The sequence below is a fragment of the Gasterosteus aculeatus genome, chromosome 21 (assembly GCF_964276395.1).
Source record: "Gasterosteus aculeatus chromosome 21, fGasAcu3.hap1.1, whole genome shotgun sequence".
In the NCBI taxonomy this organism is placed as follows: Eukaryota; Metazoa; Chordata; class Actinopteri; order Perciformes; family Gasterosteidae; genus Gasterosteus; species Gasterosteus aculeatus.
The window spans coordinates 17,387,453-17,407,018 of NC_135708.1; the positions used below are offsets into that span (position 1 = coordinate 17,387,453).

Genomic DNA, 19,566 nt, shown 5'->3' on the forward strand with positions numbered 1-19,566 from the left:
CAGAATAACTGCACACACTTAATAGTTTCGGGTTGAATGAAAATTGTGTAACGACTTAATTTGCTTCTCTACAAAAGTGTTACTGTATCGTGCAGACAGAACACATATGATCTCAAATGCAGGAAAGCTGTAAGTTTAGAATACAGTGTATGTTTCATACAATTGTGATGATAGTTAGTCATCTGATGACAATGATTACAATGCAAGGCGAATGTATAAGATCATGTAAACCAGATCTCCCGTCGCTCTGGCTTTTATGTTACAAAAGGTGTGATAAAAAACGGCACTCTGTATCTTATTGTCTGGTGGTGTTCATAAATATACTTATTCTGATGTTGATATTGAACGGTTTTGAATCATCACTGAACGCTGATATCGCTGCATCTCTTCTTGGCTCTGTAGTTACATTTGCCGTTTACTGTCTGGTGTGTTTTCTAGAGAGCCGTCCACAACTTTTCCTCCCTGCGCAGTTGATGCTCAACAACAGGGTTTTAGTCTTCTGTGCATCAGTTAGTACGAGAAGGAGAAGCGAGTCGGAGACAATGACAGGAGCGGTCATGTTTGTCTACAGTAAATTGTCCACCTTGTGCACCCACCACATGCTCACTGCAGTGGTGAAAGGGTCGTCCTCCTCCTAAAAGCTTGCCTGTGCAAATAGTCTTCCACTTCAGCTAACAGGGGCTACGAGGCACCACAAACATCCTGCCGCCTTGTATTTATTCCAAGTAGAAGTGGACATTAGGTGGGAAAGCTGTGGTTAGTAGGGCAAGCAATTTTTTTTTTTTAAAGGACGGGATGGTGTTGGACGCGTACAGTTTCTGTCTTCTCTTCTCAAGCAAATCTCCCCCTTTCAGACATCAACAGACAAGATAATAAGACACTCAGAGCACAATTCCGTATTATATTCAGCAACCAAAGGCTCATCTCTTGTCAGTTTGCATTTACTCTCCCAAGGATGTGACGCTTCTATCATCACGCTGTCAAAGTGAGCCAGGCTGGAACGACAGGAGCACTCATTTCATACACTTACTGTCTACATGAAATGGTCTGCACTTATTCGGATTCTGCCAAAATGGTGGAACATTTTCACAAAGGTCACCTAGAGAGCCCCCTTCCCAAAAGAGCAAAATGAATCCCTCATTGATTCTTGGTATTGGAGGTCATTCAGAACAAAAAAATCCTTGCTGAATGCAACGTCTACTGCTGCTGCTGGCCGATTTGTTTGGCTTCACTTACAATCAGATTGCATGCAGGATTAGTTGAATTAAGACTTAAATGAATTGAATCCATAGACTAGTGCTCCACACAGGACTTTATTTGGTAGATCATTTAGAGTTATATCATTTATCATCAGTAGCGGTAGTTCTACTTAGAGCTGTAGTCAACCAAAGAAGCTCTTGGTCCACTGAACATCTGCCTCCTGTTCAACCAATCAATGTGGTCTGAACTAAATTGGCCTTAAACATCCAAATCTATGGGCAGCATATCAAACCTTTTTTTTATGCAATTATTTTACCAAAGCGGATTTGGCGTGAACCCGCCCGCACTTGATGATGATGATTTTGCCTGTATTCCTATTTCAAACAATGGGGTTAAGTTATTTATTTGATCAAACACATAGACACGTTTGGATATATTCACACTCAGAGTTCATCACAGTGATTAATCAACCATCTGAACACGACCGGCTAACTTGGTGGAACAAGAGCACGTGAACGTGATCGACCAACCGAATGAAAGGCGTCGCCCTCCTTCCCCTTATGTGTCGCTCTAAGCTTTTATTACAATATTTCATGAACCATTTCTTCATTTATATTTTGATGCCAATAAATCAAGTATTTGGCTTAAAGGTGACTCAACTCATGTCCCACTCGAGAAAAGATGGAGATACTCAGCTGGAAACAAACAAATATAGGCAAGTTGTGAAATGGTTTCAACTTACCTGAAAGAAAACTTTGAAATGTTTCAAACGATATTTTCCTTTCTCTTTGTTAACGACACAATGAGAACTCATTCTGCCTTAAGTTTTCTAATAATTTTACATTTGTAAAACTTTCAACTTAAATTTATCTTGTCATTTTTTCACATTCCAAAACCGTGAAATCCACACATTTTGTATGTTAATATACCATTATAGGCCTGTCATTTGTGCAAAATGTGTGTGTGTATACATAAATGTGCAAAGAGACACACACTGCTAGAGGCATGAGCTGTTATTATTTTTGTGTAATCAGCTTAGTGAGGGCCATGCATGGTGGGGAAGGCTGCTTGCACATGCAAAGAGCCACGTAATGTTGTGGGATGAGGTTAAGTAATAAAGTGGCGCGAAACCGAGTGCTGAATGGGCCACGCTGAGTAAATAAAGAGTGGATAAAGGAGACCGAGGGAGAACACGTCTTTCCCCAGGAGGTGGATCTCATTATGGGGATTTCAAACTTGGAAACAAGCTTAATGCACGACTATAAAGCAGGTGTAATACATTTGCTAATGTGCCCGCAGCGCTCCGGGCGACTACAACACAATCGCTGCATGGCATGGGGGACCGGGAGGAGGAACTCAGGGAGGACTTCTTGTTTTTTTTTCTTCGATGCAAACAGCAGTAAAGGTCACCTGGTTTCACGGATGCTTGCTTATGCAGAAATGACTTTGAGCAAAATAACCGACAGTATAATTCTCCCTGTTGTTTGTATATTTTGGAGTCAAGAAGATTATTGTTGCCTTGACAATAACACTTTGAGAAGTGTCTCAAACAAAAGCACTTCACACGTTTTTGTAGACGGATAGCTGGGGAGAAAAGGAAATGAATTTCAATATGCATTTGTTTTGAGTTGTACACCTTGTCTTTTAAGTTGGAAAATCATTTTCAGAAAAACGTATGTGTGGTGTGGCACGCGCTCCATAACCAATATGAGCCTTTCATGTTGAGCTAACAAAGAGGCATCACATCTCCTGGCACGGACACGCTTGGTGTTGTTGAGATGTAATTGAAGCTGCAAGGGTCACATTTTCGGAATAGGAATTACCGTCTTGTCTTTGACTTGTGTGGCGTGAACCAGAGATGCATCCCACAGCCCTTGTGTCCTTCACGAGCCTTTATTATTTATAACGCTCGCTCTTTGAGCAATGACCAGTACTAATGCATAACCTTCTGTCCTTCTGGCTGATTCGCTTCCTTTGAAACCAAAGATTGAGGCAGGAGAAGTGGGTGGATGGTGGATGAGGCAGGGGTGTGGGCGGGCAGAGGGGTGGGGGGGGGGGTTGCTAGTATAGGGCAGTGGAGATCCAGGCTATCGAGATGTTATTATGTTTTTTCCCTTTATATCTGAAGATGTGGAATAACACTGTGATGATTCTTTCCTCCAGAATAGAGTTATGGGCTTCAAAGCAATACTATTTCCAGACGTCCCTCCTTCCACTATTTGTCTGCTCCAGCAGAATAGCGTGCCGGGGCCGTGATGGGCTGGCTGTCTTTTAGCTACATGATTCTTTGCTTGTTTTCACACTAAACCAGTCAACTCTGTCAATATCGCCGCAACAGGGGAATACAGTCACAACTAACACGGGTCTCTTTTCCAAATAAACTATTTTCTAGATAAACTGTATTAAGCTCAGGTTCAGTCTCAGCTGATGTCATCCTATAGAGATCCAGCCTGTGCTGCAGCGCTGGTGTGATCCATTGTTATAATACCTCTGACAGAAGGAACGTGTGAGGAGGAGAGGGGGCTTTGAGGGGCAAGGGGTAGAAAGTGGGACATAGGCAGCATTAGCGCCAGATAGCCTGGGGGGGCCGGGGCTGATGTGTCAGGCATGACATGTGGGTGTCTAGTCCCCCCCGTGCATGCGCACACACACACACACACACTTAGCCATGGACTGCCCTCGCACCCCACTGTCTCGAAATGTTGACCAGATGCAAATCCCCAAAAATATGCTGACGGTATTAAAATGGTTGAACTGCATCCCAAGATTATTTTTATTAATGATTAATCTGTTAAATATATTTCCCATTCAATTATTATTCCACTAACTATTGGAAAATATAAAAATGTCCATCTCAATTACCCAGAGCCCAGCGTGATTACTCGTGATGTAAATTCTTACAGTAAAAAAACCCCAATTCTTTTAGATTTGTCATGAGGATTTCAAAATGAACCAAAAAATCAAAACATTATATTTGAGAAATTGAAACCTTTCGATGTTTGACATTCCTACATTATTATTTAATTGGAAGTAATGTCATCTGATGATGATGATTGAAGAGATTCAGAAAGTTTTTGATTTTTTACAATGGAGCTTTGTTAAATTATAATTTTTACTTGCTTACTTTTTAAGTAGGGCTGCAACTATAGATTATAGTCTCATTGTTGTTAAATCTGCTGATTATTTTCTCGACCTATCAATGAAAAGTTTTGTCTATGAAACCACAGCAGCAAATAGTAACTATTAGAAGGGGAAAAAAAGTGATACCCTCAGATATTTTTTCCGACCATCAATACCCCAATATATTTACTTTAAGTGCGGTAATAGTCTTTTCCCCTAAGAATGAACTATTGACATCAACAAAGTGATTTTTACAACTATAGTCAAACAGCCTCCGGTTTCCATAGTATGATCAAAGATTTGTGACACGGACTGAGAGGAAAGGCTTTCCTCATCACAGGGTTGCAGGCTGCCGGCAGCAGAATCCTATTTACAGCAAATATCATTAAAGTCATTTAGGAGGCGCAGCAATAGTGAAGCGGGCATCTCCTAAAAGGCTTACTGCTCACTAAAGCTAGTCATCTCTGCGTCCCACCTTCGCTGATGGCCATAAAAGGATGAAGAATCCTTTTGGATTGTTATTTGCCTCCTTCCACCCTGAGCTAATCAGGTTGACATTGCTTCGGGAATGAGGAAGACGCTCCCTAACAGATGTGCTCGTGTGCAAAGTGTCCCAGGTCCCTCTGTGAAGACCCAACAACAAAAGCCCTCTCCTCTCCTCTCCCTTCCCTTCGCTCTTCCCTTCTCCATCCTCCCCTCTCCCCCCCCACACCGTCTCCCCTTCTTGACCTTTGAAATGGGCATTGCCTCTTCTCACCAATTTACCTCCCTCTGGTCCCTCTCATGCTCGCGCTGCTTCCATCTCCACTCCAGCATCAAGGGAGAGACCGGTAAGAGCTGGCACCGAGCACTCTCAAGTCCGAGAGCCTTTCGGTAAAGACCGGTGGCCCCCAGTGAGGGCATAAGTGTCAGAGCGCAGAGTCCTGGCTGCTCTGAGCGTCGTCTGCATGCAGATTCATCCACAAACTGGGGTCTTGCTTTCGCAAATTGAAGTGGACTATTTTCTTTTGTTTACGTTCAAAAGCTCCAGCCAGTGGAGACCTCTATTACGCCGCTGCATCCATTTCCTCGCCGCCGGTGCTTGTGCTTCCTCTCGCCTCCGCGCACTCCACGGCACCGCCACCTTTGCAACTCCGTAACTCCATAATTCCGCTTTGTGCCGGAATAATGAATGACATATTGGGTTTTCCCCAGTAAGGTCTCCGCCGTTGCGAGACGAGGGATCTTGCTCTGATGTTCGAGGCCCAGAGGAAGCGCCGTGGCCTCTTCTCCGTCTTGCCCTGCGCCAGGCTCTTAATTAAGGAAATGACAGCTCTTTGAGCAGCAGCAGTGGCCATAATGTAGCTAATAGTGTTACAGGCGGACACTCAAAAGTCCATCCCTGGTGATTTTCTATCCCCAGAAACACTGTTGATCTATCCACTACTGCCTCTAAACAGAGTATTACTTCTCCGCCGGTCCGGAGGGAGCCATCTGACTAAGAGCACCTGGAGTTATTGGCAGCAGATTATGCCCTGTGTTATTGTTCAGGGCTTTGCTGGGAGTAATGAAACACTGAGCTAAATCACTGGTGATTTCTGGCCCTCTTGCATTCTACAAGGAGTTAAGTAAATCACCATGGAGCCGACGCTGCATGTCGTAGGCTGCTCTCTTCCATACGGCGCCGTGCCTGGTGTGTTACAAGGCTTCTTGCACTTCATTCCAGGCTGCTTGGGGTGGAAAAGAGGAAATAAAATTATCTGGTGCTCTGCATTTCTTTTTCCCTCAACGGTCGTTGCAACGCGACTTTCAACTTTCAAAGTGGTATTAACAAAATCAATGTTCACGCCATCTTGGACAATTGCTTGTGTTTTGATGAAATTAAACTTTGTTTATCTCAGCCCGTCCTTTACGTTTCAACAGCTTGCAAACTCTGAATTAAACAGCACAACACACATTTGGTAAATCTTAGTGCTGTTTTGCATATTTGTGCGCTACAATAATTATCTCTACTTCAATACTTCCACGTATTATAACAATTGCTGATGTAATCCCTTTATAATCTCCGGCGTTTTTGAATCTGTTCACATGTGAAATTATTTTCTATGGATTAAATTCCAGTGGCAAAATGATTGACACCATCTTAACAGCAAACACATGCACTCAGCCAGACATTTTCAAAAGGACCATTATAAAAATGGGGGTCGGCTGTTCATTCTGAATAGGCTGAATCGTTACCAGGCCTCTCTCGTACATTTGACAACTTACATAATGCATTTCCACTAAAATAGCTTAAGTGTTAAAGCTTCTTTTATGGCCAAGAATTGATCCATGAATGCTTTGAGGCGAAAGCTAACATGAACACAAAGCTTTTCAATAACCCCCATTTTATTCAGACTGTCAATGTATGAAGCGGTTGCATTAGAGGAGGCGGCATGCTGATTGCTTTATGAAATCCGGGCTAATTGTTTTGTGGTGTAGTCCTTGGGGTACCCTGCATTAAGACAGGCTGAACAAAGTCAAATAAATATGGCTCTATGCGCCCCCCCCTGACCCCCACCTCACCGCCACACACACAGACACACACACACACCACACAGGGAGACCTTCTGCCTTGTGTGGCATTGAAAGTCGCTCTCCAGTGGCCACTTTGGTGATCAATGAAAGAGAATTTATATAGTGGTGGATATTGGCGATTTTTCCATGACATAAGACGCATCAAACTTCACTCTGCGCCGTGTAATAAATATAATTATTTCACTTCGAGGAAACAAGTTTCAAATGATTAAGGCTTGATTCGTGTAATTCAATTCATCCTCTTAGTTTCAGTCAAGGCCGTGAAACGTTGAATTCCTTTACAGCGGTAGTGACACTGCTCAGGAAGATGAAGCATGAATGTCCTGGATAAATGTAAAGCTATATTGAATGTGCATCGCCTTTTCTTTCCTCCGTTTGGCCTCTTCTTTCATCTCTCCTCACATCAATACATCCATTCATTTCATTCTCCCCGTAACCTGCGGCTCACGGCATCAAAGGACGTTCTTTTTAGTAAAGGGTTTGTTTGAGATATTTTCCCTTATCCTCCTGAATACGGCATTAATCTCAATCTGGAAATCCATTTAAGAATCATTCACATTGGATAAGCAGATTTCTTTTTAAAGAAAAGCAAAACATGTACAAGATTCTAGCAATAAAAAAGAATTGAAGAGCGACTCCCTGGGCTTTTTTTCCTGTCGGCTATTTAATTTAGTTAAAGAAATTACACAAATCCTTTGGGGAAAGATGTGCATGTGTATTTATTTATTATCGATTTTTTTCCGCCCTGCGATAAACGTGTTAACGTTACAGATATTTGCAAGGAGATGAAGCTTTCTAAGTTATTGTGAAATGAAGGCATCAAAGAATCGTTATTCAGTAAGACTCCCAAACTGCATACAATACATTATTCACAGCCAATATCTTACTGTTTGAAGCCTATCGATGATGTTATGGAGTCTCATTCCTTCATTATAGCTGCACATCTTCATTTCACAATTTGGCTTTGTTATGAGGATAAATTCACCAGCACAAAAGAACATTGTGTCAGCATCATTTGAAAAAAATGTCTTGAGAGAGGTTTTACTTTCATTTACACGTCCAAAGTGGGAATTAACTGCTTGGAGATAATACCGCTGATGAAACCCAGTAAAACAAACGCACCCTCATAATATTCACCCTTCAAAATAGACATGAAATTATCCGTCCGTTTATGATGATCTTGCACTCTATTTGTCACTTTAGGTTGACTCTAATACAGCCACAAAGTCGCTCCCGATTGCTCGGATTGATCTTAATTCCGGCTACTGAGTGCACAGGGTGGGGCCACGCACAACAGGATCTATAATGGGTGAAATAATTGGGGAAAAGAGACTGGCTTGTCAAAATACCCACTGCGTTTGCGGGGTTGATAAGCGAGAGGATGCGGACCTTCATCCAGAAGCAGGGCCAGCCAGAGGTAGGAACCAGCAAGACAAGCAGCCTCCCCCCCCTGGGCTTTCACATCAGCCTTCAAATGCTGGAGGTTTGTTAGGTCATGCCATTCACCAATTATTTGGATTTTATGTAAAGATGAAATGATTTTATTTGGCGGGGGGGGTTTAAGACGTAATGCGTAAACATACATGACAGGCAATGAGATCTCTCAGGCGAGGTTATTCAATAGTCTGCTCGGTAGAAAAGAACTGCAAGCCACTGGAAGCGCTCTACGTTTTAAGAAAAAAACCTCTTCATCCTGCTTTCTGCAGACGTGAAAGCCGTGCCCTTAAACTCCAGCTCAAAACTCGATAAAAGCACAAAGACTAAAGAAGAAGACAACATCTCATATATATATATATATATACAATAAAAAAACATAATTAATAAAAATATGTCCAAAGAAACTTCTCAAGTTCTTTGGATAATTGCTTGCATTTTCTGCAATGCAGCCTCACCTTCACCAACTTGCCACAAAAGACATTCATCCTCTGAAATATGTTTTCTGAAATTAGAAAGATCACTTATTTTGTTTCTTTGCTCGTCAAAGTTCTCAAAGCTATTGTTTCGGTTCAGGTTTTCAGCACATTCTTGCTTTGCTAAGATTGAAACGCGCTTCACATTAGTGTTCGTCCAGCTCTTCGTTTTCTTTTCTTCTAAGCAAATACTCCAAGAAAATTAAAAATCCTTTTTAGTCAGCTGGTATTTTTCTTTCAGAAAGTCGGTTCGGTGAAAGACATCGAAGATACTTTGCATTTTTGTAAGTTCTTTCTGCGAGATGACTCTCCTTTTCCTCTGTGTCCACATTGAGGCCTCGATGTGACCAGGGTCAAAGGGTCAGGGTCACAGCGGCCCCTCTGCCCTTTTGGAGCGACCGGCACTCTGTGTGCTCTGCTGAGAGATTCTGTGAGATAGCGATTGCTACGATATCCAATCGGTGGTGTCCTTTGTTTTCCCTGCAGCCATCAGCGGGCTTATTATCATGTCCCTGTCTGCTCCACTCCACTCTGCCCTCATAGCAAACAGGTCTAATTGTGTCTCGTAGCTGCGGGCCCAGAGTGGAGGGCGGGGGGGGGTGGGTTTAGATGAGTGATACTCAGTGATGTAAATGGCTGAATAATATGGCCCCGCCGTTTGTGGTGGAGCTCTATCTCTCAGCGGTAATCTAGGACATCGGGGACCCGCCAGCATGCATCATCCCCCCATCAATGAGCCTCTCCGCTGGCTGGTAATTTATTCACCGCTAGAGCGGTTATTGATAAAGCACTTAAATACAAATTCCCCTCCTCTCCCGGCTGCCCTCCTCTGCGCGGCGTGACAACGTGTTGTGAAGCCGCCGCGTGGTTTGTGTTGTTTATCTACGTGCACTGCCCGTGTTGATCTAAGCTGTGTCTCTCTCTCTCTCTTTCTCTCCACGGATCTCTGCCTGTCACTCTGCTAGGAGCTCGTGACGGTTCGGTCCAGTCCGACACCAGCAGCAGTCCTTCTGAGCAGAGTCACCTGGGCCAGTCCCACCCAGCATTCCCAATGGGTCCACAGGTGAGCGGCGATATCAGCAGCAAACTGCTGATGTGAAAATACCACATGGTTTTATTGTTGTTGTGTTTATACAGCTACAATCTTATTTAGCTATCGTAAATAGAAGATAACATATAGAGATTAGGAGACACATTGCGGCTGCTCATCAGATTTCAACCACCTGCTTGAGGCATTTGAGAAGTTTGCGAAAGGCAAAAATGCCCCGATCAGTTTTGACACACACTCAACTATAAAAAAAGAGTCCTTCCTTTTCAACAATGTAAGGAATTAAATCAAGCAAACAAAAAGGCGAAAAAAGGACTGTTTGTTTTAACACAGTAACCCTGTGCATAATCCTGTAATGACAACAAACCCACTGGTTGGCTTTCTTCTTTTTGGTGATCAGCGCTCCTTTGTTGTCCCGGTCCCATCATTGCGTTTGGTGTTTCTACTTTATTTTTCTGTCTAAATGCATGACTCACATATGCATATCTAAGTTCATTTAATTAAGAGTAACTAAAAGAATTAACGACTACCTCTGCTCTGTTGAGATATGTCGACTGTGATGAGCTATAATAAGAAATAAGATTAACGCATCAGCTGCAGTAATGAACTTCATATTCTTTCAGCTCATGTGGTAAGTGAAAAACTAAAATCCCTGAATACTAAACTGAATCATTTTCAACTAAGGTGTGAAATGCTACGGTAATTTGTCATCACACCCAATGTAATTGACCTGTGGCCCTAATGAGCTGACGATACCGGCCTTGTCAAAACAAGCAGGGAAGCAGAGAGCCTGCAGCCCTGTTAATAGCTCAATCTGCCTTCGACCTTTCTGATTGGATTTATTGGCCTGGATGCTCTGCGAAGTTTAATGAACATCTATCTCATTAGTGTTGCTCAATGTCACCGCTCAACACACAAACACGCACAAGCGACGGTTCCCTCCACCCTCTTTAATGAGGCCATTCTCCCCGCTCTCAGTGTTACTCAATGACAGTCAATCCTCATCAGGATGAACAAAAGGGGGAAACATGAGCGAAGGAGAGTCGTTTCGTTGGGCAGGTTTGCGGGGTTCGAAATCCCCCAGTGAAAGAGTCAATCTGCTGCAAGTGGAAATGAAGAATGAGCTTAATTAAAAGCTATCACCAGACAACCTCCCCGGTCAAAGCCACTGTTTCTGTAATAGATAAGAAATACACACAAAAGGAAGGCGTCTCGAAGCAGGAAGCAGTAACAGTCTGAGCCTCAGCAGGCGGCTCTCAACAGTCCCCATCTAATATATTAATGCTGTCAGTACAGTCTCTGTGAAGCTAACACTTTTCAGAAACAAAGGCGCTCCGCATGCCATACCCAATTCTCTTGTTCCAGGATCAATATGTTTTGATAGATTCTCGCTCCGGAGCCGGATATTGTTCGAACCACCATTATCCGATGGTAGTTTACCCAACGTGAATCCACCTTCCTTCTGTATCCCACTTGCAGTTAGGATGACAAAAGTCTGCTATCTGGGTGATTATGGGCAATTTCTCAGTGCCAGAGCTGCCAAGCAGATGGAAGGGCCTATTCTCCCCCCGATGGGCAGAGAGACAGGGTACCAAATCCCGTCCTGAGTCAGGCTGCTTCCCCATCCATTGCCCAAAACACACCCAGTCTGTGTGCCTGTGTGGCCCCTGGGAGACCACTTCTCAACACTCAGCCCCGCCAAGCACTGCACAGCAAGCACCTGTGGGGAGGAAGAGCGAGCCTATCGGGGCGAAAAGCCAGAGGGTGAACTGCTGCTGCTAATCCAGATTAGAGGTGCTGTGGGTTCTTGCAGTGAAAGCTTGTTGTGCGGCTGAAGAGTCAACCTAATTATCCTCGTGCTAAATGCGTACTTATCTCTGATTTTGATGAGCGCGTAAACAACGTCCTCCCCTCAGATGGAGATCTTAATCTGGCAGAACAAACCTAAAGAAGCTAAAGATAGTTGTTTTAGCCTCGCAATTGATGTCTCTCTGCAGCAGCCCGTTTCTCCGCAGCTGCCTGTAATGATAAATAAATCAGGGCTGCATCTAATAATTGCAGAATTGTCTTTTAATGTTATTCTCTTGTATGTGAGGCTGTCTTTGCTGTCAAGCCTGGCAGTCTCATTTTGTTTGACTCAGAGATGAATGTTCAAAGAGTGTCTTTGATTATATGCTGCTTTGATTCAAGATTAAATTTAGCTTAAAACGCATGATTAAACATATGTCACTTGCAGCTAACCAAAGGGTTGCCTTTGTTATTGTCCTTTGAGGATTCTTTGCACGGATTATTATTAATTTCTTTTTTTTTTTTCAATTTAATGGCAAATGTCATTCTGAATGCTCTCAGAAGCTTCAGATATTGCCATCTGTTACGTGCTGGTGTTGTGTATCAAAAGAAATGTGGAGAAAAGACGCATCCTATATGGTGTGTGTGATTACTCCTGCTGCCAACAATCACCTCTCCATGCTTTTTGACATTCTTTGAGCAGCTTAGAAACACAAACAGGTATTCATTTGTCTCCCCGTGCAGACATTTCGCCCTGAGATCTCTCTGCATCACGGCTTTAAACCTGCAAGACCTCGTACCTCCAAAAAAAGACAGAAAAACCTGATTGCATGTATGTCGAGGTTGGTGCAGGCGTTCTGCACCATGCAGGGTTATCACAGTGACACGCCTGTCTCCTAGAAGCACCAGATTTGGGAGTACGATGGTCTATTCGCACCAGTCAGCCCGCTCTGCCTCCTGTGCAAGCTGCAGACACGCCATGCAAAACAGAAGCAGATAGCTGACAATTGGAGTTAAAGGCTTGTGAACTTAAGTCGCAGTGGAGGAGTCAACGCAGTGCAGCCAGGCTCACCTAGCAACGTCTAAAGGCTGCTTCACTGTGGACACAACACAAGCTGACAGTGTATTATTTCATTTCCAACATCTCAATTCGATGTTTAAACAGTCATTTGGGGGGATTTTGCTGCATCCTCGCCATCTCCTGTCCCGTACTCCCAATGTAAATCCAGTCTGACATGCTCAAAGGCTGACATCGTTTGAAAAAAATGGCTTCATCGGAATGAACACAATTGAAGAAGTCATTCCCTGTGTATTCATGGAGGCTTCAGCCATGTGACAAACATCACCACTTCTAGCTCAAAGCTCTCGATGAAAAATAGGTTGGTGTGTTTCCAAACTGACTTCCTCGGAAAATCCATTTGAAGAGATCTTCTACTGTGCAAAATATCTCAGAGCGATACTTCTGATAACATATCTTTGCCTCTATGGGTACGACTGCACCGAATCCACTTGAACTAATGTGAATGAATGGATACATGAAGACTCGAGAGTGATGTGTTATCCCTCATCAGAAGGGTAAAGCACTGCCGTGTTTTTTTAATTTTTTTTAGAAAAGCACTGTGTATTTCAGGCACACTTCTGTGGTACCAGGGATTTGTTCGATGGGAGGAAACATAAATCACTCTGGGAAAGAAGAATTCTCCGTTTTTTCACAAAGATTGGATTTCATCTCTATACCAACAGCCGTGTGTTTTGACTGTCAGGCTGTGACGCAGCAATGCACAGAATTCATCTGCAAAACAACCACATTCATCAAAACACATTGATTAGTGACACAGTCCCTGTGGTGGCATCTGCTTTTCTGCTTTGCTTGACTCAATTATGCATCCCAGAATATAAAATGGTGTGTGTGTGTGTATATATATCCATCAATCAAATGTGATGCCTTAACTACGTGTTTTCGCTAGTGTACAACAATTATTCTGCAGCTCACACAGGTAATGCTGGCAGATCATTTAGTATTATCCTTCATCGGCTACAATTTATCAAGTGTTCGTTCTCGAGAATAGTTCATTAGGATTTTAAACAAAAGACCTGCTTTGAAAGCCTTTATTTTATTTTAAAAGTTGGAGCTCGCAGTAGGACACTTTACTTCTTTTTTTTATTGTTACCATGCTAATGTGTTCCACAATACAGTCCATATTTTACATTACTAATATTAATTGTGCATTCTGAATAAAAGAATGTCCAACATCCAACATAGAAACCCAACATTCTTTAAAACAATATTATGCAACAGACATTATATGATTAAACTCTTTCTGTCTAACATTGTAGACGATCATGTTGGTGACAATATAGACAGTATATATTATTATATCACGCGTGTGTGTTGTGTGCGTCTGCCGCAGTCTCTCCTGGTGGCCCAGCAGCTGGCCAACGCAGTGGGCGGCGTGATGTCCGGGGGGGCGCCGGGCATGAACCAGCCCATCCTCATCCCGTTCAACGCGGGCGGACACCTGGGGGGCCAACAGGGCCTCGTTCTCTCCCTGCCCACAGCCAACATCCAGAGCCTGGTGGCTGCTGCTGCCGCAGGGGGCATCATGACGCTCCCCCTCCAGAACCTGCAAGGTAAGGAAGAGGGCACTACGGCGCAACGCCACTCGTACAAAACAGGGGTCAAAGATAAGTCAGGTAGTCGAGGAAAGAAATCCACTGTACGATCGCCACTTAGTGAAGGCGTATTAGACACATACGATTAGTGGTAAACACAACAAATAAGGATCCAAACAACTGCTTGATGTACAACCATTGTGTATCATAGACGTGTTTTTTGTTTTTCCTTCAATAAAAATGTTTTACAAAGCTCTTGAGCAGGTAAGAATCCTTCAGGGGATTGTATCCCAAAAAGCTGCTATCCTCAGATTTCCCAAAGGAGCAGCCATATTAATTACAGGTCAACGTTTTGCAGTGCAGCGCAAAAGCACTTTATGCATCTTCCCTGTACATAAGAGTGCACTGTACTTCACTTTTTTTATCTTTTTTTCCACCTCATCTGTCCATCCACATGGCTGTACTTATCCCTGCCTTTTAAACTTTAATGCCCAAGTGTTCTCTTTTGATCATAGTTGTAAATGGTTTTCATTTTAATGTTTAAAACATTGTCTCTTTTATACCATTAGATTGAGGGATGGATGGGGAGACCATCAGTCATGAATCTTGGATGAGAGCGCTGCACTAATGTAAAAAGATGCCAGGCTACATGTAAAGCAGTGTGTTTTTAGGGTGGATATTACAATAATGCCGGTGCAGCACAAAGTGCAGGGAAAGCTCCCCTCATGTGGGGAAATGGATGGACAGATGCCCCGAGTGAGGAAATGTGGAGGTAGAAGCCTAATGGACACAAACATGCATAAATAACAGCAGCCATCGCTGTGGGCAGAGCTTTTAATAAACCCGCATCTATCCAGCGAGCCCTTCAATGTATCCATCAGCGGCGGACGATAATGGGCCCAGCAGGCCCGTCTGACTCACACTTCAACAGATCTTCCTCTTGGTGCACGAGGAATCACCCAGAGGCTTCAGGGATCTGATGAGCTGATCGACAAACACATTGTCAGGGTGTCAGAATGCCAAAACAAACACCTCTCTGTCATCCTTATTGTCCACTGACAAACAAACCGACAGACAGCCTGGAATCCAATGTCCTGATAAAATAAAAAAACACCCATACATGAGAGATGGACAAACAAATAAATAATCCCACCCCCCCCCGCGCCCAAAAAACTGGAGAAATGCCTGTGTGGCAGATCTTTTATTACGCGTGTGGACTGACAGACTGCACGTCCTCTTATCTAAAGGGGATGCATTGAAGGGACCTCCGTGGAGAGAAAGTGACACAAGTCACGAGTGAAGCTAAATGTCTTGACTGTGTCCGGGCCCCTCTGGCCACGCGGCGCTCCTCCACTCTCCGCTGTCCGAGCTCATCAGGGCTCCGCTGAATGAGGCCTGCTGGCACAGCACCTCTGTCAGACAACTGCAACTCCGGACCCCCCCCAAACCCCCCGCATCCCCCTCGCTCCCCGTCCCCGCCCCTCCGGGTCCCCAGGCCTTGATTAATCACACATGCAATACAGCGGCACACTGTCGCCATGGAGCAGTCGGCTCATCTCAGGACCTCAGGAGCAAGTGTGCTTTACAGCGCTCCCGCTGTTAGCTAATTGGCATCAGATCAGACGCGAGACAACTGTGAGGTACGATAATGAGACTCCGGGAGGAGCCCAGCCAATGGCTGCATTTAAATGTAATGAGGCAGCTAATGACCAACTAATAAGGCTGTTTGTCTTGGGAAGAGGGCGGCTGAGGGTGGAGGAGCTGAATTATGTACATGAGAGCACTCATGCTTGTAGTCTCAGAGTCACAGTCTTTAAAGATGTCAAGTTAAGTTAGTTTTTTTAAAATTCAGATTTAACTTTGTTGCGTTCTTGCATTTTGTACATTTTCTCATTCTGTTTTAATGATGAAAATGTAACGTAAGCGTCAGGTAAAATAGTAAGAGCGGCGTCTTTGATCATGCTAATCACAGCTGGCTCTGTGCGCATACGTGTTGACAAGAGGTGACCGGCTGAACTGCTGCGAGCTTTGGGCGAGCTGCTCTCTCACACCGGGATGAATAACTATCACTGTAATGGGGTTGTGCTATAAATTTGTAGCGGTTGCTTGAATAAAACTGAGCAGCATCTTGTGGCAGACTCGGTAAACACAAGCAGCAGCGTAACTGGTTATTTGTCAGAATGATTTATGCCTGCAAACATGCAGTAAAAACAAATTCCCAATGAAACTAAACAAGGGAGAAAGTTATCTTTTGTGACAGAGTGCACACAATTCTAGCTGACTTCACAGAGGCAAAAACTAGGTTGGGTCATGCTAGAGGTCTGTAAATGTGACGGCTCATATGAATATAAAAAAGAAAAACACGTGTGACGTTCACAGTTTTGAACATAAGCATGTACGACAGAACGCAGATCTACGTACGCAGATCTTTTGTTGCTGTTTGATATGATGCTCACTTCCTGATGCATTTTTAATAGGTTTTATAACAAGCACAACATGATTACCATACTTGTAGAACTAGTTGTATCAAAGCACTGTACATGTAATGCCCAATGGGAGGGAAGCAGAACAAAGTCCCATCTGTCTACTCTCCCTCTCTGAGACTCACTCAAAGGTAATGCACGAAGCTAGTTTACCGGAGCTCTTTCATATTAATAAGCACATCCCATCTCATTTGCTCTGAGCAGAAAGCCAGGCAGCGCGTCACGTCAGAGAGCGGAGTTCTAATGGTGAGGTGAGAGCGTCGATCCTCTGTACTCGTCCGCAGGAAACACAAAACAGCACTAAGGCTTCCCGATAAGGGTCGACATCCCACTCACCTGCAGTAATGAGACCCGGTGTCGGTGCCAATCAAAGGCGCGTCTGCCGTTTTGATGAAAATGTTGGGCGGTGTCGTTTCGCAGGTTTCGCGAGCGTCTGTGCGATACAAATTAGGGAAATCGCTGTGCTCATTACGCCACCAAAGGGTGGGCTCCGAGGAGGAAGGGAGTAACGCTTCCACACTAGTCAGACATGTCAGGCTGCATCTCTTCTGCCTCGGCTGACTGCTGCATGCTCCTTTAAGAGGTTAGATGGCCGGGCCGCCGACTCAACCCCAGTCCGCCGTGGGAATGCCTCCGTGTCCCTTTTTACCCATTACATTATCAGAGCGGGACACTTTCAAACATCCTTTTCTGGCTTCGTCACAGCCAAACTAGTGGCTTGTCGCACGCTATTTTTTTTTTTTTCTTCTCCTGTGTGAATTTGTCGAATCATTTTTTTGGCGGGGATGAGAAAAGAAAATAAGCCGTTGGTTGTGTGCTCGTTCAGCCGATGGAGGAGCGCATGTAGGGGGACCCGGAGCAGGCGGTCCACATTTCCTCACATCAACACCTGCTATTTTAACACAATAGAGGTCAGACCCATCCCCGCTCCCTTATCGCTGTTTAATTTGAAGTGTTCTCAGGCAGTGTGTATTCCACTTGGTGCTTTGATGATTTAACTTTGCAGTGTTTGTAAGAGGACTCGCAGGGGAGAGAGCCGCATTAAATAAATAAGAGTGATAAAATGTAGACCTCATACATTTCAAAGCTAATGCAACTAGCGGTGCAATAGGAGCAGCTGCACACAGTCCTGGAGCGGTAATTTGATTGATTTGTTGTGACAGCAGCCAAATAATTGAGAGTGAGAGGTGCTGCTGGAGATGAAGCGCAGACAGCGGCAGGTTCGCCAGGCAGTCCCAGCAGATATGGCACCCGGGTTCTCATCTCTGCCATTGATATCTGCCACTGGTTTTATTGTTTGTCTTCAATAAGCTGCTGGGATGCGTCTGGGGTTACTGCCTTTGTGGCGGTTTGGCGACGGAAAGATAAGCGAAAAAATAAGTTAAAAAATCACAATAAAATGTACAGAGGAGCGTTGTGAGAGTTCAAATCAAACGCATAAATTACATTAAATAAACTCAGGCTTAAGCGCAGGTTTACTGTCCCTGCACGTATGAACGCAGAGACGCTCCCACTGGGCTCATGATTTATACTCTGATGCCTTTTTTCAACCTGAGATGTAAGTAAATTTCCCCTCCGGTGTTTGTTCACTTGTTGCGGACGTGCTAATGATTTATTCTCAATTCAAAGTTGGATACAATTCATGATTGGACAAAAATAGCAGTACAAACGATGCTCAGTGTATTTGAACATACAGCAACATTATTTTAATCTGCACGTGGACACACAGTCGTGCTGCGAACTCAACCTTCTGGCTCCTGACTGGTGTTTAGTGGATGGTGGCAGTGTCACTCTGGCCTGAAACAGAGAGAAAGAAAAGACCAGACAAGAGGGGGGGGAGGATGAGTCTTTGTTGCGGTTGTGGAGGAGGACAATAATATTGCCAATCAGATGTGGTTGCGTCTGCTCCCCCACAGCGAACCGTGACATCTGCCCTCACTGGTAAACATGGGAGGCTTTTTGCAAACCACACAAGACACGCAAGACTTTCCCTCTACGCCACACAGTGTGCGCAGGGAGTGTACCGCATTCATTTTGAATCGGGAGAGAGTAGGTTTTGAATGCTAACATGACCCATTTTCAAATTAGCTTCCAATTACATGAATAATTAGGAAAATGCGGAATGATTTGAATCCAGCTGTTTCTGCTCAGCACCGGTGCTTCATCAGAGGAGCTTTCACCCGTAACTGTGTTTTTAAATGTGAATCATGCATTGTTTTGTGGCCATACAACTAGAGGTATATGTCTTAATAAAATCTCAACTATCTGAACTTTTTCCAAACTTCTGCTCACTGATTTCCTCAATATATATTCAGCATTTAAGATTGTTTCATGTATTGATTAGATGTTCCCAACAATTGTGCCCGATCAATAGTTTTCATCTTTTCATCATAATAATAATCAGCATTTTGTTCCTGGTGAGTAAACTAGTCGATCACAACTCTGATGTTTAAATAATTGAGGTAGTGAATATAAAACAAATTAGAGTACATAATGTGTATTGTCTTCATGATATTTCAGCTCTTGTAAAATGCTTCCAGTAAATGCTCGACCACTTGACCCCAGAGTTGTTTTGTAGAAATCACATCTCACTTTTCTCCTGCGTTTTCCGGCCAGATTGTTTCCGAAAGATTTGCTAAAGGTCTGCCATATTGCCGGGGCGCAATTCAGTGGCTTTCAGCAACAATCTGTAGTCAAGCATTTTAAATGAAAATTGATTTGTGATTTACATGGTCAGTGAGGGGAAAATGAACTTATGAAATGTTGTAAATGAAATATTAGACAAGGTGCAGTGGGAGAGAGCAGGCAGAGATGGTAATCTTGTGGAACTGGAATTCCCGCCTGGCAG

At 43.8% G+C, this 19,566-nt stretch overlaps 1 protein-coding gene across 3 annotated transcripts in view; it reads left to right on the plus strand.

The window, feature by feature from the left end:
- Nucleotides 1-19,566, plus strand: part of pou6f2 (POU class 6 homeobox 2) — a 63,244-nt gene that overhangs the window by 7,959 nt on the left and 35,719 nt on the right. For all 3 annotated transcript variants that reach the window (XM_040166611.2, XM_040166612.2, XM_040166610.2), the window contains 2 exons: nucleotides 9,752-9,849; nucleotides 14,034-14,253. In XM_040166611.2, coding sequence (XP_040022545.2) covers nucleotides 9,752-9,849; nucleotides 14,034-14,253 — 318 coding nt within the window. The remainder of the gene's footprint in view (nucleotides 1-9,751; nucleotides 9,850-14,033; nucleotides 14,254-19,566) is intronic.